Source organism: Styela clava, chromosome 10 (assembly GCF_964204865.1).
Source record: "Styela clava chromosome 10, kaStyClav1.hap1.2, whole genome shotgun sequence".
Classification (NCBI taxonomy): Eukaryota; Metazoa; Chordata; class Ascidiacea; order Stolidobranchia; family Styelidae; genus Styela; species Styela clava.
The window spans coordinates 5,771,013-5,798,381 of NC_135259.1; the positions used below are offsets into that span (position 1 = coordinate 5,771,013).

Sequence of the window (27,369 nt, forward strand, 5' to 3'; positions counted from 1 at the left end):
CCAAAAGAGACGACTTTCTGTGGGACAACAGGGAAATCCTATTCGCAGGAAGTGTAAGCACACAATTCTTACCTCCGACGCGTATTAGTTTAAAAGGCGAGTCTGATGAGACAAAGCGCCAAGCTGTACTCGACTAAATGCGGTGAGACACGAAATATAAACGAGCTGTATCCCCGAGGAACGTTTCTGTACAATGAGTAGCCTACATCGCGGCTTGAATCACCGACTTCGACCAGGCCAAGCCTCCATCCTTCCTCGACATCGATGGAGCGCCGTGCAAGACATACTTACCAACAGAATTGCACAGGTCATTCTACCTGAATTGCTTAGAATCTGGTTACACTGCACTGAACTGTAGCAAGCCAAAACAATGTCGCCTGTTCCTAGGCGAGGGCCACATTCAGTCGAAGTTTCCTAGGAAGCCAGAAAACCAGGATTCCTTAAAATCCTGGCTGAAAGCCACTGTCGTAAATAAGCGTCAAGCCATGAACCAGTATAGTCCCGGAAAAATAAAGCCCAGAGGTCAACCAACCTCAAGGTACTCGTTTGTACTGGACTACTACTTGTCATTTCAGGGTAGGTCTTATTTTCGGGGAAACACGGTATATGATGGTAGTGATGGTACACAGATATATATGTTTATACCGTGAGATAGAATTTATATATATTTCTTGGTTTCTTGATGAATAACACTCCCAATGCTGAATAATATATATATATATTAAACTAAATTTAAGAGGATTTTGGTTAATGTCAATCGATAAAACTAATATTTTGGGTTTCGGCATTTTACTTTTTTACCCAGACAAAGCAAACTTACTGTAATACAAGGGCAGTTTGCCAATTAGTTTTGACGAACGTTCTACGAAGTGATCAGATATATAGCCACCTTAAAATTCAATATGAAGTCTGCGATCATACGTCATCACAAAATAGTAGTTAATGTTTTTCTCGCCGAATTTGGGGACTCTATGGTCAATAGATAAGAACCCTAATATCCAATTTTAATATATTCTGCAGTCATCAGCATTGTTAGATAAACTTTAAAAGCAGTCAAGAATAGGTTGATTGGTTATCTGATTGTAGAATTGTGCTGGACATCCCGGACACAGAACTCGACAATGAGCTTCAGGATATTTAGGACAAGAAGCACCGAGGCATCCTCTAGTACAAAGGCCGATTGAGTTTATTCCAGGCTGACAAGTTGCTAAAGAAAAAATAAAAATGCTCAGTATTATGTGTTAAAAAAAAAAATATGCACATGTTTAAAAAGTAGTAATTGAGGTGTATCCTAAATTTTTAAAATTCCACTTTAAAACATTAGAAACATCTTTCGCAAATTTTATTTGTAGTGATGCCTGATTTTAAAAAAAACATCGTTTCATCGTATGGAATTAATCGTAAAAATTTATATAAATTTACTAAATATGTATATATATATATATATATTTACGGATATATTCTGGTCAAGTCGTCATTAAATTCATAAAACCGAGGCTTAAATTTGCAATGCCAAATGAGTTTGACTGTGATCATTCCGAAAATAAAACTATAAAATCTTATGTTCCGACGAACACAATTATAATACAATAGCTCAGGCTAATATAGGATTATTTGTCAAGTTTATATCTGGGACAGCTCGTAAATAAAATAAGGTTCTACTATTTAGATAGTGAATAGATATATATAAAACTAAGATTAAAAAATACTCAGAATATCAACTGCATTCAACGAACTTTTTTCTCTACATGGCAGTCGTCGTCCAAATCTATCGAAAAACTGTAAATAGCATGTTTGACCACAACCGTACACACGACACTGAGCTTGTGGGAAGTTCGCACATCCAACTCCGTTGCACATATATCCACCACAATAATGGTTTGGTTGACTACCCGGTGGACATGTACCTTAGTAGATTCAAAAACATAAGGAAATTGTCAGATTCAAATAAGTTTCATTTCATGGATCATTGCACCATTATCCTTGAATTTTTAATAATGCGTAATGAATTCGGTAATACATGCGATATGTTTGTAAATTACTTTACAATTCTATATGAACCGCGATATATATAGTTCCAAATGCTGAAAACAAATTGATGGGAACCTAATATGAGAAAATATGAAAATATTTACTAACATCGGCTTGTAATATCATGTTTGAGATTGGATGGATTAATGAAATATGCTCTACATCCATTACAGCTTGTTCTGCACACTGCATTGAGAAACGTTGGACAACTGGTGTGGCTGCAAGCGTTTACGTTACATCTTGGACATACAGGCCGAGATGCGGGACGCTGCCGTCTGTTTCCATTGGCAAGCAAGAGAGCAAGCACTGCTGCTTTATTCAGGTCTAAAACAATTTTTAAATATAAACAAAAAATATTTTAATTAATACCTGTGACAAACATAATATGGTTATGCCGTTGTAGATTTTGATTTGCTGTTCAGCAATATTTATTCACTAGCATTAACTACAACAAAACAAGATCATTTTCTAAATCAGCAGAAAATTTTCACTTACTTAGAAATGGCTTTTTGGTATCGTCTTTAATTTTTTTACATGTCAGTCCGCATGAACTCTTACAACAAAGTTCTGATTCTTTACAATCTGAATTTGTTTCACAATTATCAACGCAAGTTGATGGTTCTAGAGCATCTTCACATCTTGGATCGAAAACTAAACATCAAGAATTATGTCAATATCAGCTAACAGACATGCATAAAAAAATATTTGCATTATGCCACATTATGTTACAGTTCATTAATTGAAAGTAAATTAGAAACTATAACATCTGTTGTAAGCAGATAATATTTGTTAACTTAATGTGATAGCAAAAAAACTTTAGTGTTTTAGCAAGTCATGTCTTTAAACAAGTTAAAATTCACAATTGAAAGTTGATGACAATTGAGTCTCTTAATTGCAAATGAATGAGATATATCCGACAGAATGTAAATAAAAAATTTCGTTTTTGTAATTTTCCCTCATTTCCTATTAAATTTTTATTTAAATTGGATTTGCAGAACTTACGTTTGCATTTCGGAACTAGAGCTGACCATTGTCCATTAGCTCGACATGTTATTTCATCTTCTCCGTAAAGTATCAACGGGAAATTGCATTTGAAGCTAAATATATAAATATATTATTTGGAAAAAGGTAAACGTTTTAACGCTTATTTGAATTAGTCAATATATGAAGAATAATAAAGTATAGAAATCACGATATTGCAAAAGTAGAATGCTGTAAGCAAAAATTAGAATTTTGTTGATAACTGACGTGCATTCACTGGAATACTCCCATCCGTCTGAACAATCAACAGTCCCGCCTTCTAATGATAATTCCGGACAAAAGACATCTAAACAAAAGATATTATATTACAAAGAGTCAATATATAGACAGAAAGAAAATTTTTAAACAACAGAACCCGCCAATATGTCCACGGAATCCCATTAACAAAGCATGCAACATTTTACCTAAACATGTTGGTTCAATATCATCCCACATTCCATTTTCTTGGCAAGTTAGTGTTTCTGATCCTTTCAGTTCGTAGCCATCCTTGCACCTGAAGCTAAAACAAGCCACAATCCATTGTAACGAAAATACTTAACCTGACTCGGCTGATTAGCTATTCCAAGATTTTATCTAACATTTCTAGGTAATACCTCGTAATTCCAAATTCGAGTTCTATTTATAAATGTATGTATATATGTTAATTTGCCTCAAAAATGCAACAGGATCTGCATAATAATTGAACAAAATAACAAAAACAGGATACATGCCCAATATCTTATTGGCCTAAGACACAGTTGTGCAACGTTGAATAATAGGATTCACTTATTTATCCCGGGGAGCAGAAAAGCCGTCAAGGCGGCTTAGTCATATGGTGAACCCCTGCCTCTCGTCCAATAACCAGTTCATGTCGGGTATGGGGTTGGTTAGGCAGTTATTTTGTTTTCAGATGCATTAACGTGATGATGGATATTTTTGGGCTATAACCATAACAGATCTATAAAAAGTGTCGATGACATTTTTGATTGTCAAATTGTATTTTACTATTGCCATACTAGCACCAGAGTTTTCTTCCTTTATCCTAGTATACAAAACCTTGAGAAAATACCTGCAAGTACTTGGGTAACTGAAACCAGAAGGATTGCAAGCCATTAGTCCAGGCTGGTTGCTGAAATCAAGTTCAAGACAAACTATTCCTGAAATACAGAAATATTTTCCGCTGATTTTCTTGACGAGATAATTAAATTGTTTCATACTTGGTAATATTATTACTCTACTTACTTTCACACTCGAGAGGTGGATCACTCCATTGTCCATCGGCCATGCACTGTGATTGAGAATTCTTTTCTCTGAAACCTGGTCTGCACTCGACCCTGAAAGCGTATGATTCATTGAATAAATAATTTCCAGCGTGTTGCAACGTGCCTTATTACCTTTTTTAAAACAAGATTTAACATAGTTTGTCTTCAAATACACCGTCATGTGAGTGAAATGAACGAATGTACATGGATGCTTTCCCGAGCGTCGATTTCCTTGTTTCTATTCGTGAATATCACCAATCAGCAAAAAGTCTATGATGACGTAACATCTCTATTTTGCAGCAACTCAGTTCAGACACTTCGATTTCTAGGGATGTGCCGGGATTCGAATCTGGACTCAGATTGGAGTCGAATCCAGGCATATTTTGGACTCGGATTCGATTTCGAGTCCACGTCATTTTTTATCGAGAATATAATCAATTCCGTTTTTACTAATTTACGCTTATATTTCTACTTTTGCCTCTATGAATCTCACTACATACCTTAACTAGTTAAAATTCAAGGTTATATCTGTAAAAATATCCCTCGTGTGTATTATAAACACTCCTAATAAAAACGACCACAGATATCCAGATAATATAACGCAAGTTAAAAACTATTGATCGCTTTTAACAATGATGTCGCGCCAGTCGCCTTCAACCTATCTATCCTTTTTGGTATACATGTGGTACATAATAAAATATGGGTTAGCCCAAGTTTTTGATTTGCGTAGAAATGATGAACATGCTCTGGAGTCTTGATCAAACCAATGGGGTATTTCATCAACACCTCTTTTAAAACGAGTTTATTACGTGCAATCCTTTCTCTAAAAAGGGAGCAATGGCATGAAGAGTTCTAGAACGTTTACATGAAATACAAAATTGCAAGCATATGTACCACATTGTATTGACGACGAGCGGCATTTTTCTACCATTTACGCACGTGAGATAGTAAATTTACGGCTAGAAATATCTGGAATTATGGGGAAGCATTGTGGTAAGAAGCTTTTTATTTTTCATATTGACATGTAAGAGTTTCTGTATAGCCGACAAAAATTGACGCAAGGTGGTGGGCTGGAAATCCAGTTCGTAGCCAAGGCGCACATTAACCCACGTTTACGTTTGCATTATGGCCGCCAAAAAAGAGAAAAAATATATTTTCAAAATGATTCAACAGTTATCTGCGGAACCATTAGGCAAAAAATATGAGCTACAGCGTATGTTTGGGAGCGTACATTGCTGTAGCATGATCAAAAACGTGTTTTTCTGCTTTTACATTGTGACGTCACGCACTCGGAGGATTTGATTCGAGTCTTTGACTTATTACTCGGATTCGTCGAATCACTGTAATGCCGGACTCGTCCCATCCCTATCGATTTCTCAGACAGATAATCAAGCATTGCTGTTAGCATTGCCCTATTTTCGCGGTTTTGCATGTTATTTTTCATATGAGCGTCAGTTTAGTTACAATAATCAAAAATGAGTCCCGGAAAAGCTGCGATAGGATAACCTAAAATTAGATATTACTGCATATAAACGTCACGGGGTTGTATGTTTCAATGAAAACAATGGTTTTGAGCATGTAAATCAGTTAATAAGTGTCAACGATCCGAAACACACTCAAAATGAGCATCCAAAATTTTGCACTGGTAAAGTATAGGGAGAATTTCAGGGGTTGGGGAAACCTGCATTAGTTCCAGAACCAGTGCTCTGAAATTACCACCGCTATTTTTCAGTGTTACGTGCAACATTTGTTTTACCAGCTGAACATGTTCTGTTGAAATTGCATTCATCACTCGCAGAACTTGTATAACTGTTGCAACATGTAATTGGTTGGCCCTAGCTCGTATCGGTTAGTTTATTATGATACAAATCTTAAATTATGAGTGTATCAAGTGCTGGTAATATAGGGTGCGTGTGGTGCACTTGATAAACTTGGTAAACGTCATTTATAGCACGTCGTTTTATTAGTTGTCGACGGAGTATTGACTTGTTAAACAAAAATCTTGCATATTTTAATTTGTATGAATACTACAGATGGATTACACGTTAAAAAATGACAGAATTGGGCGGATGTTGATATATCGGAATATCTAAGTTTTTGATTACCAGATATCGTCATTGACGTTTATGCCCGTCGGGCAAAACGCATTTTGAATTCTGTTGTCTATCTGAGACTAACTTGATGTGGACATGAAAGAACTTATTGCTTCTCAGGGAGAATATTTGACAAAACTGGTGAAAATATCTGGAGTGTACAATGAAATATATAATCTTAAGATAAAACGAAGACTATAATCAAGAAATACTTATTGCTGTTCTTGCTGAAGTGACTGAATAGGTATTTTTCGTAACATTGTGAAATGATAAGGTGAACAATTAGTACGACTTACGAGCAGGTTTTCTGATATGTTGTATCCTCACATTTAGATTCCCCGTTTATAATATCCGGATAATTTCCGCAGTTAACAGCTGAAATGGAGATATGAACGCAGTTTACATCGCAGTTTCGTAAACGATATGTGCGACATATTCGATTTAAATAGGTTTATAAAAGTGATTTCTTACGTTGACATGACGTTGGCATATTTCCAGACCAATTTTGATCCGCTTCACAAGTCATTGTCAACCCTGGCACGTCAGGCTCGTAACCGGGTTCGCACTCAAAACTATATTGAAATAAAGAAATTGAAATACTATTAAAAATCTTCCTTTTTAAATAAATTAAAATTCAAGTGAAAATATTATACAAGTATTATAATTACATTCAGGAGTCTTTCATTAAACGGAAATTGAAATGGTATTGCGTACTCTCACATCTGGAAACTAAAACTATTGTATAATCGAACATATATATATGAAGCGAGCGGCGAGAATGATTTAGTTTAGATTTAATACACATCCCTGTCGACGGCATTTACAGAATAAAATATTATCCGGTTACCTGCATTCAGTTCCGTAATCAATTGTGTTCGGTGGATCGCAAGCAACAGATCCAGCAGGAAAAGTTAGCGGCTGGCACATTACAGCTGAATAAATAGCATAGATATTGTGAATAGTGCGGAGGGTTAAAAATTGAAAGCTGCAACAATTTGCATATTTACTCATCCATGATTGTTTTGATCAGAAAAGCCACTAAAAATGTTTAATATATAGAATGACCGAATAAAGTTTTAATATAATGATATCATGAACTTTAACAGCACTGTTTTGGAAATGTTTTTATTTAATGTGAATACTATAATCCCGTCAAACTTCGACTCCCTCACCTCCGCAAACTGGCATAATTCCACTCCATTGCTCATCTTCTTGACAAACTCTTACAATATCACCCGATATTTTTTGTTTACCCAAAGGACAGATGAAACTAGAAATAAAAGTTGCCTTTTACTTTAACAACTAAATTTATGATTGTAAGAATTCAATGAGGTTAGAAAATTGTTTGTAAATCTCAAGTTTTAATTACCGTCTCGTGTAAACTTCAATTGGTACCAACAAAATTGTTTATTTCAGCTGCTTTTTTCAATGGGTTCGTTTTTCCAAAATTGCGAATTTCTACCAAGGCAAGGCAATTTGTTTTGCTGTCGTAACAAAAAATGACCAAAATTATCCGTAATTGGCAATTATATCATTGTAGCCTGTGCTGTCCATTCATATACAACCAGAGAAATGTTTTAAATATCTTGAATATAGACTATAGTAGTCATGAATTGTTTTGTTAAATTTTTGATGTTGCATTTGTTAGAGTGATTATTGTTGTTGGGATTTTCGCGAGCATATCACGTGGTTTTAATTGAACTATTGAAATATAAACAAAAACAATGTGACGCATTTATCATTGACACTTTCAAATTTTTAATAAAAACTCACAGAAGGTAAACTTACAAGCAAATTGTTTCAAAGTCAGTGCTATCTTCTGGGCTGCATCCAATGGTTCCTTCGAAAACAAGGTCAGGGCAAGTGATGGCTGAAATAAAAAAAAAACTAATTCAAAATTATGAACCAAGCTTAAGGATTACTATAAAATAAACAATTGAGTACAAACATTTAGTATTTTCAATTGAATTCTCAAGATTTTATGAAAAAGAATAAGCTTTAAGTTTCAAAAATATTTCTCAAAAATATTTGAAACGTTTACTTCAGAGACGAAGTGTTAACTCGTTGACTGAATTAAAATATAATTATCAGTAAGTTTTTACTACCAGTTTTCAAGTTGGGCCTCTAGATGAGATGCCAATTTAATAAATTAATCACAGCGCTGTAAATGGTGTCTCTGGTATGGCGCTTAAACAATATTTGCTTGCTATTAACAGAACTTTGACTTTGTATTATATACGGTATATATCACACCTTTGCAAAAGTGTCCGCCTTGTCCGGACCATTCACCAGGCTCTTCGCAACTTCTTGATGGTTGGCCCTCTAGTGTATATCCCGAATTACATTCGTAACTCGAAAATAAATCCATTTGTTATAAGATATTGTTGAATCACAAAAAATGATTTTATATGTATTTTTTCTATCAGAACTTGCATGAAATTTTACATAAACACAAACATGCTGCTAAGGAATCATAAACGCTACTCCAGGCACCTCATAAGCATTCCGAAATTGTGTCTGAGCAGTAATTTTCGTATTATAGTTACTACAATGGTCTCAAATTTTAATTTACAATATGATGCACAAGTCATGTTATACGCTAAATGAATAATAATGTTCAAAAATTTTGAAATTTATTTTTCATTCAACGAACATTATTACAAAAAGAAACAAAATAGTTTTGGTATTGCAAATATCAAGGGTAAGTCTGTAAGCCTAACAAACGCCACAAAACGAATCAGTATAAAAATAATGTTTATGCATACCTGCATACTGTGCCAACTGGTGCGTCGATTTCATTATTACAACCAGTGATTCGACCCTTGGGGTCATTAAAGATCAGCGCGGTACAAGTAATAGCTGCAAAATCAATCGTGTATCGAGTTTAATGCCTGATCACATATTATCATGTTTGGGGAAATTCGAGCATTATCATAAAACCTATAACGTTAGCATATTCTGCGCATTGCCAATGGGATATTTGATGCTACCAGATATATTTTATAAAACAGTAGATTTTGTACGACTGACTTGAAGTTTTGTTTTAAAACAGTTTTCTGAAATTTAGTTTTTTCACCCGTTATGTTTAAAATTTGTTTCTTTTGTATTAAATAGGATAAAACGAGTGAAATGATGCGAAAACTTGCCTAATCGATTATTATTGTCAAGAAACAGTTCGAAATCCGACAGGTAGCAATAACACGCCCGCCCAAGCTGCAGCGCAATGCTAGCGCCAAACCACCGCATGTTGAAATCGCGATCAACAAGATTCCCATGCGTCCAGATTTTAAGTTTTATTTAGACTATCCCGTGTCGAACGCTGGCGGCCAGGTCGTTTGTCAAAGGCGGTGATCGATATCGTATTTATTGAATGACTGGTAGAAGGGCAAATTAAATATGGTGTCTCTATAGCGAAACTCCACCTGATACAATGAAAGGTAAAACACATTACATAAGTACTTAGTACACGTATTGCGACAAAAACATTGTCGCATAGGCTAGTAGATCTCATAGCAAAAGTCAAGATACGTTCACATTCTTATTTTTCTGTATAATCTGATGGTAAATTTTATTGCTCTAGTTTAGAAGACTAGTTATGAAGTATATAATACTGCAAGAATTTTTTCATAAGAATTTGTTTCAAATCAGCTTTTTGCGTAGTTTTACGGCGATGCAAGGAGTATTTCAATAATAATACAAAAGATACAGAAAAAAGTTGAATTAAAACAAGCCCTTGTTTTAAAACAGGCTGGTTCATCAAACAACAGCGCGATAAGAGTAACTGGTGCAAATATAAATTGTATATTAAGTTTGATGCCTGATGATATTACCATGGGTGGGAGAAGACGAGCATTCTCAAGAAACCAATGGCATCAAGATATTTTTGTACAAGTCCAATTTTGATAAAAACAAATATTTTATGTTTCATTGAATGGTAGATTTTGCGTTACTGACTGGAAAACATAGTGGGAACATCGACTTGATATAGTATGAGGTTATGCATTTTCGCAATTTATTAATTACGTTAATATTTTGATTTTATATATATATGTCTGTTCACTATACGCTGAATAGTATTTTTATATCGTTCAATTATAGAAATATATCATACCTTTGCACGAGTGATCATCGGTGCCGGACCATAGCCCATCATTTTGACAAGTTCGCGTTTCAAAACCTTCCAAATCATATCCTGGTTTACACGCATAGCTGCAAAATTGGGAATTCATTTTGTTTAAAATTTAGATTGATTTTCTATCACTCGATCGGGAAAAAGTTTGTGCTGGCAGTAAAAATACTTCGTAATTGTAAACGTATTTAAAAAAAGCTACATGGCCACTCATCTCACGGATAATTAAATCATATATATTTCAAGTTTCAATCTTGCATGTCAGTGTGGGTTTGAATAGTTCAAAAATCAGGGAGTGGAGCTTCAAAAAATGTGTATATAAGAAAATTACATTATTTTTAATGTGTATTACGTACCTAACAATATTTTAATAATTATTCGAATTCAACATACTGAACAGAAATCGTGAATTCATCGACTATTTTGAATTGAAGTTCTTAAAAAATCAGCCAAATATTTTAAAAAATAATTGGTGAAATGCGATAAAGTTCATCATAACATGAAATGCACCTTAACCAATTACAATAATCTATTTATCAAATAAAATAATCACATGATTTTTCTAACCTCGACTTGTTCAGTCTCGATGGAATTTTTATATCTAGAAAGTTTATTACCACACGTTGTTGTTAGTGTCGGACAACAATGTTATTTATGTAAAAAAAATGCTAGAAATTATAAGTTGTTGAAGAAAAAAATCGATACAATATCTTTTGTTTCGAAAGTTTGCCTGTATTTTGTAACGTAGTTGAAGCATATATATATATATTTTTCTATTTACAATAATTCCGTTATTGAGAACATGATAAAAAACATAATATACTCTAGTAGAAGATCATCATTTAGCATATACATACCGACATACTGTTGTGGGCACATCTTCTCCTGTGTTTTCACATTCGGTTATCAGACCATTGGGATCATCAAACTTCAATATTGGACAAGTGACAGCTGCAATAAATATTTATCTCATTTAGGCAGAGGAGAAAGAATGATCCTCCACTATTTCAGTCAACAGAAATACACTTTATCGTGTATGACTTCTCATATAGGATTTTACCCAGGATTTAAGATGATGTTTTTTTTTAGTGTGCGATCTTGTATATATATATACTAAAGTTTAGTATCACTGATATATACATAATACACGCTGATATAAAGTATCAATCGGTATCTGATGTTTTAAATTGGGTTTTTACTCACCATTAGTGTCATCCACCCTAGCAGTGGTTGCAGCGGTTGCTTGTCACTCCTTTTTATTTTAGACAAAGGAGAATGATCTACACGATAATTTACAATAAAATTATATATCATTTATTGAAAGATTATTAGTCTTACGTTCAGCAAATACTTCACAAACAAAGGAGTTAGTTGCAGTACACCACCAATCTTTCCATACGTTTGTTTGCGAGTTAATGTTCACACATTTCTGCCCGTTGTTGTCGGGTTCATCCGACTCCCATGCTACTGAGTAGGAAAAAACTGATCCATCGGCCCATTGCCAGCCGTTTGTTTTTGTCTGAACTGATGGTTGACTTGGATTATTATTTAGTCGTAAAAAGATTTAAATACTATTTTTTGTTATCCCGAGATTATGCGCCTTATAAAAAATCGAAGTTTTTGCTAGGAAAATACCAAAATGGCCGGGATTGGGAAAGAAACCCATGCAGCACCAAATGCCGATGAAAAATAAACGGAAAGAATTGACTGGAAGCATCAAACTCTCATCGACAACGTCTAAACTCTATAGCTTAAAAATCTCTATATCAGATCAATGAGGGCATAGAAATGGACAGGTTTGCAAAATTTCTGAAAAACCTTTGGACAATAGGACGCAGTTGTATTGGTAAAAACTTATTTATTTAAAAAAATAAAATCAATGTCAGTAATGTCTAGAAGGTTTGAATCAATCAATGTTTAGTACTAACTCTCCATTGGCTGGAAAAATAATAAAGAAATTAAAAATCGGTTCAGTAGTATAATTTTTTTTATTCGGTTTTTTATTTTATTTTACTCGGTCTTGTTTGGTGATACAACTAAGGATGTTAGTAATATTATTTGAGTAGACTATGCGCTATTTTTTAGTTGGATATGTTTTTCTATTTTACATTTCTTAAAAAAAACAGAATTTTACCTGATTCAGTTGAAAATAATCCAATCCAATAATAAATGTAGTTTGGAAATAATGAGTTAACGATTGACTGTTCATCTTTTGATTCGATGCTGGCAAGGTATCCATTTAGACTTTCACAGTAAGCACCAGCATCGTCGTAATTTAGATTACTAAAAAAAAAATGCTTAAGCAAATATATATACCTTTTTTCAGCTTTGATCGCCTTGGGTTTATCTATGATCAGTTTGTTATCTAAAAAATAATCTGACAAAATCTAAATGCTACTTCATTCGAATATTCAGAACAGATCTCACCGGGGTTGTCATTTACTGAACTAACGGTTAGTCTTCAATCTACATCATTCAAAACTGCATTATGCCTAGCATGGGTGGGCAATTATATGCAAATAGTAGACATGGTTACTGGGCCGGAGAATCAAAAATCAATATGATCAAAAACGATTTATTTGCAAATTACTAGACACGACGATAAATGGGACTTTATTACGGGGGATGGGAAATAACGGCAGTTGCAGATAGGAAGTTGATAGAAAAAGAAGCTCAACAACTACGCTAACGTTTGATATTAAAGACAGCACAATGTAACAATTGAGGTCATTATATGTTATTTGATCAATAGGTCATTCAAAGAGAGTAAATGATGCTCATCCCTGTGGTTTACCAGGTTAGGATTCAGGTTGTGCGACATTTTTGTGCGCATACTTCAGGAGCACCCTATAATTGATGTACTACAGTGGTTCTGAAACTTTTTTGTACCGTTGCCCCCCTACTGTACTTCTTACGTTATCATAGCCCCTCAAAACCAGAACAGAACATGTAGTTACCGACAAATGTATTGAAAATAATTGAATAAATAAACTGGTTATGGTGCAGGTGTTTTCAATGAGATGGACGAATTTTAACAAGATTTTTTTCGATAGTTGAAGACATTTTAGTCAGGTACAATTTCAAATCATCAGCAATCTTTGATTGGATTCCATTTCTACCAAATATGACGTTAGAAATGGAAGAATCAAGAGTTCTACTTCGTCAAAAATGCCAGATGACTTGCACCAATCTATACTCTCAGTAAATTTTTATTTTGTATTTAAAGTCAGAAACGGAAATTCCGATGGAAACAGTCGTCGTGATTACGTCCATGGCCGATGCGACCATTAAAATTGTCTTGCCATATTAATTTAATTATCTTCAAAAAATACGCGGTATACAGCCTGATTATTATGAAAATACTTGAATTTTTGTGATCTTGGTAATTTGTTTAATTTGAGCCGCTTAAGCTTGTTTTTAATATATCACTGTTTGCAAAATCCCACGATCGGCCATAAAATCATATGTCCACAATTTATTGCGATAAAGTAAGGGCATTACAACTCTGAAATAATTTAGCAATCTGGAGCCGAGCGAACAGAATGTATGGTAACCGCTGAACAATGCTATAGTTTCCGATCGAAAATTCCGAACTTTTTGCGACTTACCTCGTCTGAAACGGATTTTTTAATCTGTCGAGGGACCTTCAATAAAATTTATGATGTTTTCCTTTAGATTTCATATTTTTATATATTAAGACACCGTTTTGTACTTACAACATTCACTTTCTCATTTTCAGTCAAAACGGGATTTGGCGATTTAATCCTTAGTTTGTATGTAGCGTCTCGTCTCAGATCATCTCATAATAAGAAATTTTTTAGACTTTACGCGCAGTTCTGGGGTAAAACTTTTTTCGACGTCCTCGTGGCACATGTCCAGCGGAATGCACACAAGAGAGATATAATTCTCCGAAATAAGTCATGATAGCGATGTTCACCTCCTAAATACCCACGTCATGCTGAAGAAAACAATCGGCGAATTTAACCTAATTTTCCTCACCGAGAATGCGCAATCGCCCCCCTGCCGCCCCGTTTGGATTTTTCGCCCATTGTCCTATCTGTTTCGGGGGTCGGTATCGTCCACTTTAAGAACGAACGGAAGAAACATGTGTTGGGTGCATTCAGGAACGCAAGGAAAAATTTGAAGGCCCAAATGCTGATATATCAGGAGCTAGAGTTTTTGAATGACATGAATAATTCGGATGGATGGTTTTGTACATTATATTTAGTGCTGATAATACGTGAGGAATTATGGTATTTACTGTAGCCGACGATTCGTTATTTCGTCGTTTCAGCAGGCTCAAGTGGGCCAGATCCGGCCCGCGGGCCGTAATTGCCCACCCCTGGCCTAGCATGTGCGTTTGCAATATAGTATCACCACGGGATGTACGTTTCGAATATTTTACTATCACATCGAATTTCGAACCAGAATGTTCCAATTTAAATATATTCGAATCTGATTCTATTTATTGTAATCTAATACTATCACTGACTTTTTAGTTTTAAATTTAAAATTGCACCATGTGATTAAATTAAAATAATAAACCAAAGAACGAACATGCTCAATAGGTAAAATGCATACGAATAAAATACATATCCAATATTCATTTACGGTGTACGCTAGTCTAATGCACTTGTGCTATGATTCTAACAGGAACAATGACTTCGAAGGAAACAGCAAATATTCATATTTAATTAGAAATAATGATGTTGCTTTTAGCAATGATATTAATTGGAAATGTTCATATAGTAGGCCTACTTCAAACAAGCGCTCGGCAAAACATATTTGTAAAATTTCGAACCATTTTAGGTGGTCGATTAAACTAGTGAAGCCATTGTAGCCCTAAAACGGTAACCGACTTAAAACTTAACTACTCCAAGATTGTTACGACCGTGAAAACTACAAACGCATGGATAGTAAGCGAAGTAGACGTGTTGACCAACGTAGTAACAAATTCCAAAACTTACATGTTTAATCACCAATATACATATTGGTAGTGATAAAAATATATAGATAGATAAATAGTTTCTGAAAAAAGTAAAATCATCACAGGGTTTGACTGAATTTTTCATTTGATTAGTAAAGTGACAGAAAACGAATCTTACATTTTTATTAAACCTACGTCATAATTTACAACACTGTATCGAGCATTGCGGCTTTGTTGTGATGTACGTAAAAAGGTTGATACCGAATTTAATGAAGCATTCATACAAATCAATCTTAATTTCTGAATACTTTGCAATTACTCCACTTTTTAAAATAAAAAAAATGTTTCCAACAATGTTTACATTTACTATATTTTCAAATACCACTTCTCTAAACATTTGTGTAGATTGACTTACTTTCCCAAACCAACAGAAGAACCAAACGCTTTGTAACAACTCCCTCCAAAAAGTGTCCATGTTGCGTCTTGACAGCGCACTGGTCCTAGATAAAGCAATATTAAAAAGACCATTTCAATATCAGTTCATAGGTCATACACTACTTAAAATTATATTTTATTCTTGTTTAAATCGTGTTTGTGTGAAGCAACACATGATGATGAAAAGCCTTGGGTAGGCTACATTTTGAATTTAGCTATAATGATACTATAGCAAATAATTGAGAAGGAAACCTGGTAAAAACTGAATTGGAACAATATTCTATAATATATATGCCTAAAAATCGTGAGAAATAAGTAGGAAAAATCATTACAATTTGATAAAATCAAATCACTCACCTGCCGAAAGTGTGGTTATATGCACTAATATTGCCACAAGAAAAAACAGTACTTTCAAATTCTTCATGACTCCCAATTTTACGTGGTAAGGCTTCAACGTCACCCTGCTCAGGCTTCAGCTCACAACTTGTGGAATATTTTGAATTGCTTAGGCCACCGTCAAAGTAATTAATTCGCTTGGGGCGATATAGGAAGTGACGGTTTACCAAGGAAGTGAACAGCCCGGTATATGTTTTTAATTATGTAATTAATACTTTGTGATATTTTCGAAACGTGTCGATTATTACTTATTTAAATATTTCTGTAGCTGAGCGTTATTTTTCACGCATTAAAATCGTATTTTGATTTTGAGATGATTTGGTAGTGTCATGCGGATCATGGCACTATTATATATATATGAACTTACTAGGTAAAACTAAATTTTCTGCTAGAGTAATTTTATTAACCGATTTACAAATATTTCCCAAAAACGGAATCGCCCTCGGGCTGTCATTAACAACATGTTAAAATTTAATCAGGTCATTTTAAAGTTAGGAAGCCCATTCTCATTTCAAAGCTCATACAGATTTAACAGAGATCATAATTAGAGAGATTACAATCAAAACGCGTAGTGTTCAGGCCAAAAACATATTTGGGACAACCCCATTCTCTAATAAAATTTCCTAATGGCATTGCCCAATCGTGGGGGTATGATTTATTAATACAATATATGATATTCTGAATCAGTAATCAGTATTTCTTTTATCACCATAAAGAAAATACACTTAATGCGAACAATAGAAAGAGAAGCGTAAATATATATTACTACTAGATGTCCAACTCCGCTCGCCGTATAATAAACAAACAAAGGCGATGTTGCACCCCAAGTGGCGGGCGTCACGGTCGGTTAGGTTCTGACAAAGGGCTTAACGACGACGACGTCTGCATCACAGCTGGCAAACTCGCCCTGTTCATTGATGACTGATCCAAATATTTGCAAAATATAAGGACGTGGAGAATTTGATATTGTGAAAATGAAGACACAGTCTGTCCTGCAAATGACGAAGAGGATGTGACAACTTCGTTGTCGAAAAAAAGCAAGGCATCGAAAATGCGATGCATTGCAAAAAATGTCAGTCAGATGTAGGTAAAGTGGTGACGAAAGAGAATACTTTGCACTTTATATATGAAAAAAAAAACGCCTAGTATAGCACAGTTTTTCGTCTCACTACATTTCAAGTATTGTAGCTTTTTTTTATTGTAACAGAAGTTTTTTTCTCCACTTGACCTATAATCAGGGCTGCCATAACGTCCTTATTTTTCGAATTTGTCCTTATTTCGGAGGTCTTTGTCTTGGGAAATATTTTTTTCTTTTTTCCGAAACGTCTTTATTTTGACGTGTGTCCTTATTTTTAACCTTATGAATGAATATACCGGTAAATTAAACTTTGAATTTAGTTTAGATCTGGAACTTCATAGGAGATAAAATGAGGAAAAGTAAAAACATTTGCCGTGATGATTATGAGAAAGAATTCAACTGCGTCAAACGAAACGAAGGGCCAGTGATTTGCGCACTGCATGCTTTGTGAATGGCAATAATCTAGAATCCACAGGTAAAGTAGCAATTTCTGTTCACAATGCAAACCAGAAACACAAGGCTCTGCTCAAGAAATGAATCAAACCAATCTATAAATAACTTTTTCAAGAGTCAATAATTATACAAGGGCTATCTCAATACATGCAAGCACCCGAAATTTATTTAAAAGAAAAGTATTTTCAAATCATTCATTAGCGAATACCTATTAAACAATGTAGCTGAATGTCAAGATGTAACAACACTACTTGAAAAAGAGCACTCAAAAAATTAGAGCAAATGTTTACGCAAAGTACTGCAGCCAAAATAATAACAACAAGACGGACAATAGGACTCATGGAATACGAAAACAATAAACACAGCAGCTCACCATCAAGTTTCCTTACTCCTGAAGTATGGGTACCAAGAAATGAGAACACTGGAACGTAGCGTGTGTACCACTTTAGGGTTAGGCCATAATTTTATTCCAATTTTTCTTATTTCAGTTCTATTACGAGTTCAGGGACTAACCAAGTGAGTTTTGTAGTATTTGTACCTAATATTATGGCTTTACCTGGTACACATACTATGTTCCGTTGTCCGTCATCTTGGTACACGTATTTCTGGACTACCCAAGTTTTTTTCTCAATAACCCATAGAACTACAAATTATTATTTTAATTACTATTGTGATTAAACACTGAATATCGAGTTATGTTAATAGTGGTATTGATGTTTTTTAAGGCTTTGGGAGTGGTTTTTAGTTGGGGTAAAAGGCAATTTAGGTTCTATCACGTGGACATTGCTACATTTTTCTTTTTCTATGCTGCTTTTCAATCAACTGGAGCACCAATGAATTCTCAGTCCCGCGACCTGAAAAATAATCATCTTTTAGACCGAAAATCTTTTGGCGATACATTCAATATTTAGTGTGAGGCCCTACGGCAGGGGTCGGTAACTTTTTGTCGTTTGCGGGATATAATTAAGGGTTGCAAGCCATTGGTGGACCGCACATATTTTTAGAAAGTTGAAAACGGAACGGATGAAACTTTTTATAAAAAAAAAATTAAGCAGTGATACATCTCTCGAATAGCATATATATTTATTTCCTCGTTGCACTGCATTTTAATAAATTCCATTTGAATATTTTCATCGCCATTAAGCCCTTTGCACTCAGCATTAACGCCATTAAGCCCTTTGCACCCGGCTCATTAAACGAGTAATTGTGATTTTTATACTTGTTAGATTATAATATAATTTAATCTACACGTGTCTCAATAATTTCTGTTACGTAAAAAAAATAATCGTCAAAACTGGCTGTTTTGTTACTATAATTCGGTGAACCGTCGTGGGCCCGATTCTATTACTCGCATCCGGCCCGCGGGACGTATGTTTCCATCCCTGCATTATGGGCATAGCTGACGATTTTGAGGGGGGGGGGGGGGCTGAATTTTTTAATTGACAAGTTAGATCAAAACATCTAGCAGGTCTGATGGTAAATGTCGGACAATGTCGCACCCTGGTCTTGTAATATATATAAGGTGTTTTAGTTAGAACGAGTAGGTGCTCTAGCAAGAATTCTAGCAGCCCTATTTTGTAGAACCTCTAATTTATGCAAGCAGATTGGAAGCAGATCTCCATTCACCTATACCATACTGAATAGGGGTCTGAAAAAGGGCAAAGTATACAGTTTGCTGGGTTGCTGTATGCGTGTTCCATTTTAGTTGGTTGTCGATAAAAACCGCCAGTTGTTTATATGAGTTGACAACTTTCATCGCGATACCCTTAATTTTAATTGAGATGTTTGAATGTTTAGTGCGAGGTTTGGGGTTGAACAACATAACTTTTGATTTATCTACGTTAACTGTAAATTTGTTGCATATCATCCAATCATAAATTTTGGTGATTTCAGTGTTCACCTTGATTTGAAGCATATTCAAGTCTTTTGCACTGGCAGGTTGGCACGCATCGTCAGCGAATAGTTTGGTTAAGAAATTGAAGCAAGACGACAGATCATTTATCGCGACAAAGAAACCAAGAGGTCCTAATACCGATCCTTGAGGAATTTCGCAATGGATGGAGACGTTTGGGAATTTACCTCCACAAATTGTTGTCGACCAAACAGGTAATCGCAGAATTAGTTGCCCGCAGCACCTCGAAAACCAAGGTGTCTTAGTTTTTGTGAAGACATACTGTGATTTACAGTGTCCAATCCTTTTTTGAGATCTAGGTAAATACAACATACAAACTCTCCTTTGTCAAGCTTTTCATGAATATAGAAAATTAAATCTAAAGTTCCATGGTTAGATGAATTAAAAAAATGCCTGAGCACAGGTGATATAATATCAGCGAAAATTTTTAAAATGTTGGATGGAATACCATCGGGCCCAACTGCTTTCCCCTTTTTCAGGTTTAATATTATCTGGAGAATCTCCGTGGGTGACGTAGGATCAAAAAAAAAAGAATTTTGCAAGAGAGCACCTCGGAGATTGTCTGCAAGTTTTTTCCCTAATGTGGAATAGAATTTATTGAATTCACTGGCAACCGTGACTGCGTCTGACACAATGATTCCGTTTTCAAGCTTCAATTCTGAGATGGAAGTGTCATCTCTGGACTTAATCCTAATAATGTCATTGAAAGTTTTTCATGTGTGGTTTACATTTCCTCGGTTGTTCTGGAGCATATTACGATAAAACAGTTCTTTTGATTTCCTCTGCAAATTACCCAACATATTTCTTTACTTTTTGAAATGGGCACGCTCACCACTCAGGAATCTATTTTTGTACATTTTATTTTTTTGTTTGATGGATGTCCCCAAGTGATCCAAGTTTTGTAGAAGAGTTTGTTTTCTCTGCGTATTAAGGGTCGTAAAGGAGCATGTTTGTTGATTAATCATTTCATGTCACCGAGGAAAGTATCAAAAGAGTTATTGAAATTTTCCTTACAAAGAATAGCTTTTGTGGAGTTGTTGCACAATAACGCAACATCGTATCTAAAAGAGTCACTAGAAAATGATCCACTAATTATGCAAAAAACCACTGTAGTTCATCGCCGATATACAGACTTGAACGTTTAAACAACTCGTAATATAACTTAGCTGACCTAGCTTATGTTGCTTCGCATGGATACGGTTTTAGTGGAAATGTCTGTGACTTTAACACCTTTGATTCCATTGCACTTCATCGAAAACTCATATCGTCGTAGATGTTGTACGCCATAGCTTGTGTGTACTTCTCTGTGATAGCTTTTTAGGATGCTTTCTGCTTGTGAGAACAGCACGAAATATCGTAAAATCTTGGGGTTTAGACTAAATATTTGCGTGAAGGATACTTTATATATATATATAATCTATTGATATTGTTTTTTTTTCACACAGAGTATTGGTATCAAAGGTTACACCATAATGATTCTTTTATATAACATTGTGCAAAATAAGCCTCCCCTCCATAAAGTTCTGATTACACTCCTAGTTATAATCGTTTAATACGATAAGGTTCGACAGAAGCTAGAAAAATAGCGTAGGGGTTCGGAAGGCTCGCAAAGGTTAAGAACTACTGGCATAGGAGAACTATAAGTAGTAAGTCCCACTTAAACCAAATCAAATGTCCACTTATGTTGTACGAAAATTATACCCGTTAATAATAACCTAGCAGAACTATTGTCCGTTGGTGAAGACAAGCATGTATTTATACAATAATAAAGAAACACATTACGTCTAATATTATTTCAAAGAAGTTTCACCAAGAGAAGAGAAGTTTCACCAAGAAACTGCAAAACCTTTTACTTATGGAAAGCGGAATAATATGGTGGACATCAAAATGTCGACCTAATGTTATCGTTATTATAACTGTATCTTTTGTACCACGGTCCATGGTATGTCTTAACTATCGTATTAGCCATAGATATATAATGACCAACATTTCATTTATTTGTTTTCGAAACGGTTCAGTTTATAGTCTTTTTGTCTTCAGTCTGTTCTATTTTTACCATCCGCTCGGCCCGGCACCTTCGTTTCTCATGTCAGAGAAAGCGTGTATTTGAGAATTTTTCAACTGGATGGCGTTTACTCTGGCTTTACTAGTCATGATTTTCTGTATACATATAAAAGAAATGAAAATACATAAAGCAATTTCGCTACTAATTGTGGATATCAACAACATCGCTTGCTATTCAAGGAGAACAGAAAACAGTATTAGGGTCGATACAGAAAGGGATAAACATAACTAGTAGGTTATGTCTGCCTATTTCTGGCGCAAAATTTATTATCAAAAATCAAAAGCATTAGGCAGTTCTTTTCGTATACCTGAATTGGCTGTAACTGCATTCTATGCTAGGGTTGCCATACAGTCCGGAAAATTCCGGACATGACCGGAATTTAGGGTTAAATTTTGCGTCCGGTAAGAATTAAAAACAAAATGCTCAAATGTCCGGAATCCGGTATTTCACTGCATCTGCAATCGTACTGTGAACACTGCTAATACAGAACATTGTTATTTCGTACCGTGCGCATATTTTCTACTACGAGGTCATGAAAATAGTCATGCACTGTCCGGAATTTTGCTTTTTTAAATGTTGTGACCATATCCTATGCTAACCAGAGAAAGTAGTTTAGGTCATTTGAAACGTGAACTTCGCGATTTTTAAAACTGCATTCTATAAAACTCAAGTTCTATTTTTTTTTTTATATATTTATATATATATAGATTGTAGAGAGATATAGTTTTTCTCAAATGCCAATCACGCCAAGTCGAAATTACCTTTTATCTATTGTTTGCCCTATTGCTGAGACACACATGCACAAATTTACTTACAGATTTAACAAACTTACAGATTTATGTCCGATCCTTTTGAGTTCTTCGACGATATCAGGATCAAACCTATCCTCGTATTCAAATGCGCCAGAGCTTGATAAACTGTCGTGGAGTCTTCTTTTATTTATAGATGATTCAATGCTAAAATCAGTTCCGAAGTACAAGATTCTGGAAAAATGGGTTAATTATAAGCCGTATTTTCCAATGCAAGCTGACTTTCTGACACACAAAGGGCATTAAACGAGGGGCGTAAATGGAGATTTATTATTCTCGAGTGAAATTTTTTTGCATTTGTAGAGATTGATTAAAACAAAAATTAGGAGGAGCAACAAAGTTACCTATGAGTTGATTTCAAAATATCAACTCAAATGAGCGGAAATGACGCCTGTTGAACGAATAGATCGCCACAGAAAGGGTATATATACATATCCTTTACAATTTATTACGATTTTAATTTGTGAATAGACTTTGTGAAAATTTCTGTGTTCGAGTACATGTTTTTAGTACAGGGTGAACCCAAAAAAACGGGAACCATGAATTCTCTAATTAGCCTACTTCCGTGAAAATGAAGTAAATTATTTTATTTTGTGCATACTCAAACTCCTGTTTGTGCATGATTCCATGAGTCCATCACAATGAAAGACTACTTTTCGCTTAAATTGATCACCTGAGCATAACTTGTGCGATTGATGTAGGTATACGTACACCACCAGCAGACCCAACAATGAAAGCAGGGGATGAATTTTCATCTAAAAATATTGCAGGAGACATAGTTGATCGGGCTCGTTTCCCACCTTCAATTTGATTGGATGGAACCAGTTTGGAATCGTGATCTGGATCGCCGGCTTTGAATATAAAAAATTAACAGATAGTAGATGCTTTAGGCAAAAATAAAGACATTAGAAAAAAATCGCTTTGTTTATAATTCCGTGGGCCACACGATTAACAATCCCACGGCCCTGTGTGCACCGGACATTTCTGTAGAATTTTCTATCTTTTGGTTATTTTCATGCTGTTATTGATCAAGTCAGTTCAATTCTTGCTCAAATTGGCATATGCTTGTGCGTGATGCATTACCACAAATTGTAGATTCCTAGATAGAGTTTTAGTAGTCATTATGATTTCAGTATTAGTCCTTAAATTTGCTTAGAAATATGCCTTCTCCACTTATGGCTGAATACTTTCTTTGAGCAAATTTTTTTAAAATTGCTAGCATGTTTTTTTGTCAGCTTTGTGCTAGTCATAACTCCACAACAGGCAAATACCATACTCGTTGGACAAATTGTGTTTATGACATAAAAGTTTACTTACTTGGATATGAAAAAACTGACATTACGTTGTTATATACAATTCCTGTTGTTGGCGACATGAAATAAGAACCCCACAGTGAAGAAATGGTTGATGTGATTGCAACACCGATCTTGTTTTGGTCAATGACTGATACGTGCGTAGTAAATGTTTCTTTGGGGTAGGTTAGGTAAGTTGCGCCGTAATATGCTGGATCGGGGGAGGTTTCATCATCATGAATTTTTTCTATTGCCGATTTTGCATATTCACCCGATACAATTTGATCTTCTACGTCCTGTGATTCCGGATACATATCCGGATCTCCCATCTCGTAACGGACCCCAAAAGAGTGTCTGAACGCTTCAATTGTACGGTGCCACTGAAGTGCGGCACTGTTGTCGTAATCTTGTGGGCTGATATCAAAGAGATCCATGATAGATAGCGTTGCTCCCAATATTGAACCACCCATCGGTAAAGGAGCTGTATGCATGGTATATCCGGCATTTGGAAGTTGAATTGGAATAGCAGCTTCTTCAATTACGTCGAAGTCCTAGGATATATAAAATAAAAAAAAATTTGTATTAAATAATTTCCAAATTGTGGTTTCATGTGATAGTGAGTTAAGTATACCCTAACAACCCACCATTAAGTCTTTTTTTGTCATTATTCCTCCCTGTGCCCGAAACTCATTGATTGTGATGTCTGCCATTTCGCCCGTGTAAAACCCTTCTACACCATGCTGTTGAATTTTTATCAGCGTATCAGCTAATAGTAGATTTATGACAATATCACCCTTTTGCTTCACCTATTCATATGTAATAAAATATAAAAACATGCACTACATATGACGTTAATTCAATTACCTCAATACAAAAACTTTGTACTTACTCTTGTTCTGTCCTCATTACAATAAATATCGCAAAATACAGAATTTGTATCATGGACAATCACGTTCTCATATAGACTTGTCAATGCAATTGACAATTGTCCACTGACTTTAAATCCGTTTCTTGCTTTATCGATGGAGGGCTGGAGAAGAGCAGCCCAACTTACCCTCCCCCCATATTTATTGTAGGCGTATCTGTTATAAAACAAAACACAGTAGTCGTAAAATGTCTATGAAACTTTTGAAATGAAACAATTATTCTTATTTAAAAATTGTTTGAATACAATACTGTGCGCTTATCTCTTCAAGAATAAACTAATACAATTGTCGTGTTTTAATGAACATTTACTACGTTATACCTAATTTTAAATAAGTTATTGATGGATTACCATGCCCGCTACAGGGCGAATTCTTAAATAACGAATGCTAAGTATAAATGGAAAATTTTCAAACAAAAATATCTTACTCCAGGCCTCTTAATTGTCCTGGTACACCTATAGATTTTACTCCTCTCGAAGGATTTGCATCCCCAATATACATATTTGGAGTAGCATCAGCGGGAGCTTTTTCTTTGGAGAGTATACTCGTTACTGACTTTGTAGTCGAATTGTAAATCAGCATCGTGGCCCCTCCGCCTGTAAAACAAACAAGTGAGTCTTTCAGGCTTGATTATTTACGACTTCTGGTTTCTCTTTTTTGCTACGATTACCTATTGATGTGTGGTATGGTTCAACTACGCCTTCGCACATTGTCGTAGCGATTGCCGCGTCTACTGCATTCCCACCGGCTTGCATAATGTCTGTTCCGACAACCGAGCATTCAAGTTGACCTGAACATATAAAAACATTCAATGTTTGTAATATATACTCATATATATAATATTGATAGAGAATATCATATTGCTGCGAAGAAGTAAAATAAATTTCTCATACTTGCGGCAACTGCAGCATGCTCAAATACGTTATCTCGACTTTCTTGAGTTTCGTCGGGCTGTGAAAGCAATTTTTTTTTTCTAATTATTATAAATCAATCTCTATTTAGCACCTACTATATTAAAATAATACATAACGCAATTTTCGTCTTATTACTTCTGAGCTTGTCCAGTTTGCTATTTCAATACAATGTTTAATTCGCTGAATAGCGCTCGTGGTTAGGAAAACGACTGTGGTACGAAATATTGTTTATTAACATGTGTATTTGTTATCATACAACTCGCAAGCTAAATGCTGGAATCGATACAGACTTATATTGCGGGTCGCTTCTTCATTAATATCCATATCAAAACTTTGAGTAATAAAATGAGTTCTTGAAAATTCCTGTAATCACTCGTTTATAGTGACGGTCACTTTTACTTATTTTAGGTAAAATTGAGATTTAACAATTTCATACCTGATTTATCAGATAAGCACGTATATCTTCTGATGCAGAACGATTGCCAAATATGGCTAGGATACATGCTGCAATAAGCATGAACCCAACACTCATTCGTCTATTTCCCATTCTTAGTGTATTTTATTAAATTAAATTAATCTCTTGTAGCTGTCAATGTCATGTCAATAAAACATAAATAATTTTGTAAACAGTTTGGATTTGAATTCTCTGCAAACAACTACATAACAGTAACGCTACATCGCCTCTCTTTTTCTCATGTAAAGCGGTTCCTATTTGTGTTGCATGTTCAATAGCAACAGTATTTTAAAAAACAAATCTTCTCGTAAACCCAATTTTGACCTTATGCATTTCCCTCAATACTGTTCTTAGGAAACCATATCGCTTCCGATGATCAGGAAATTCACGTTTCAATAGTTCCTTTTTGTCAAATACGTTGTCGTGGCGTGTCTTTGCTTGCGTACATATTTACTATTTTCTAGTTTATTCTAAATTCTCGTGTCAGGGAATCCATTCTTATTATACAATACTTGCATATAACACAATCGGGATTACTTCCCCCAGTACCCTTAAATTTAACTATTAATCGTTCATCTTTATTTTATATATATCTCTGTAGATGCCTATCACAGGGGACCGCAGGAATTTGCTAGTTAAATAATAGGAGGAATCTCCGATCAGTAATACAAGTGTTACAAATTGGTTTTCCGTGAGGGTTTTCACATTTTAACGTGATACCTACTCTAGACCGGCCTTAGAAATAACGCGCTATCCGATATATCTTTGTTTAGTATTACTAATGATCCAAACGCGCTCTACACGCAGGGATGTGCCATAACGATGCCATAAAATTAGGGCTAGTTGAATTGAAATGGAAGCGAGTTTGTCAGAAGCGAAGCAATAAAACTTTTTGCTACTATAGATCCTCACTCGATTACAATCGTATACTGCTGTTAAAAAAGGTATGCATAACCTACTATCACAACGTCACTTTCACCACTTGAAGTTGTCTGGCCATTTTTATCGAACTATTACGAAAAAATACCGAATACGACTTATTCCACTCCACTTGAGTGACAAGCAGCTTCTTGGATATTGTTTATAGCACATATAGGCTACAAATCACTGAAGAATATTTTTAAAATGAGTCTCGTTTCCTAGCTTTTCCACTGGGTGTTCTGTCATGTTATC

General features: G+C 35.0%; 2 protein-coding genes and 1 long non-coding RNA gene across 3 annotated transcripts in view; 1 reads left to right on the forward strand and 2 right to left on the reverse strand.

Moving 5' to 3' along the window:
* Positions 1 to 27,369, forward strand: part of LOC144428163 (uncharacterized) — a 93,536-nt gene that overhangs the window by 27,497 nt on the left and 38,670 nt on the right. The gene's annotated exons all lie outside the window — the stretch shown is intronic.
* LOC120337980 (E-selectin-like) lies at positions 702 to 16,414 on the reverse strand. Its single transcript, XM_039405886.2, has 22 exons — positions 16,255 to 16,414; positions 15,878 to 15,962; positions 12,670 to 12,818; positions 11,874 to 12,059; positions 11,393 to 11,486; positions 10,518 to 10,615; positions 9,172 to 9,265; positions 8,660 to 8,757; positions 8,195 to 8,276; positions 7,579 to 7,676; positions 7,254 to 7,338; positions 6,878 to 6,978; positions 6,703 to 6,781; positions 4,294 to 4,385; positions 4,121 to 4,208; positions 3,477 to 3,571; positions 3,280 to 3,358; positions 3,034 to 3,128; positions 2,527 to 2,682; positions 2,140 to 2,355; positions 1,737 to 1,907; positions 702 to 1,207 (listed from the first exon to the last, which is right to left on the reverse strand). Exons 1-22 carry the CDS (start codon positions 16,319 to 16,321, stop codon positions 1,044 to 1,046), a joined length of 2,472 nt encoding a protein of 823 aa, XP_039261820.2. The 5' UTR covers positions 16,322 to 16,414; the 3' UTR covers positions 702 to 1,043.
* Positions 21,464 to 26,366, reverse strand: LOC120337670 (scoloptoxin SSD14-like). Its single transcript, XM_039405534.2, has 10 exons — positions 26,179 to 26,366; positions 25,722 to 25,779; positions 25,499 to 25,618; positions 25,256 to 25,424; positions 24,792 to 24,984; positions 24,547 to 24,708; positions 23,928 to 24,453; positions 23,284 to 23,461; positions 22,634 to 22,784; positions 21,464 to 21,896 (listed from the first exon to the last, which is right to left on the reverse strand). The coding sequence occupies exons 1-10, from the start codon at positions 26,287 to 26,289 to the stop codon at positions 21,789 to 21,791; spliced, it is 1,776 nt and encodes a 591-aa protein (XP_039261468.2). The 5' UTR covers positions 26,290 to 26,366; the 3' UTR covers positions 21,464 to 21,788.

Excerpts from the sequence above, each read along its gene's own strand:
- LOC120337980 (XM_039405886.2), bottom strand. The coding sequence starts at position 16,321 with ATGAAGAATTTGAAAGTACTGTTTTTTCTTGTGGCAATATTAGTGCAT. Across the intron at positions 7,339-7,578 it reads AATTATGCCAGTTTGCGGAG|CTGTAATGTGCCAGCCGCTA; the intron begins GTGAGGGAGTCG and ends CTATTTATTCAG. Across the intron at positions 4,209-4,293 it reads TCCACCTCTCGAGTGTGAAA|GAATAGTTTGTCTTGAACTT; the intron begins GTAAGTAGAGTA and ends TCTGTATTTCAG.
- LOC120337670 (XM_039405534.2), bottom strand. The coding sequence starts at position 26,289 with ATGGGAAATAGACGAATGAGTGTTGGGTTCATGCTTATTGCAGCATGT. Across the intron at positions 25,619-25,721 it reads GCATGCTGCAGTTGCCGCAA|GTCAACTTGAATGCTCGGTT; the intron begins GTATGAGAAATT and ends TTATATGTTCAG. Across the intron at positions 24,709-24,791 it reads GTAATGAGGACAGAACAAGA|GTGAAGCAAAAGGGTGATAT; the intron begins GTAAGTACAAAG and ends ACATATGAATAG.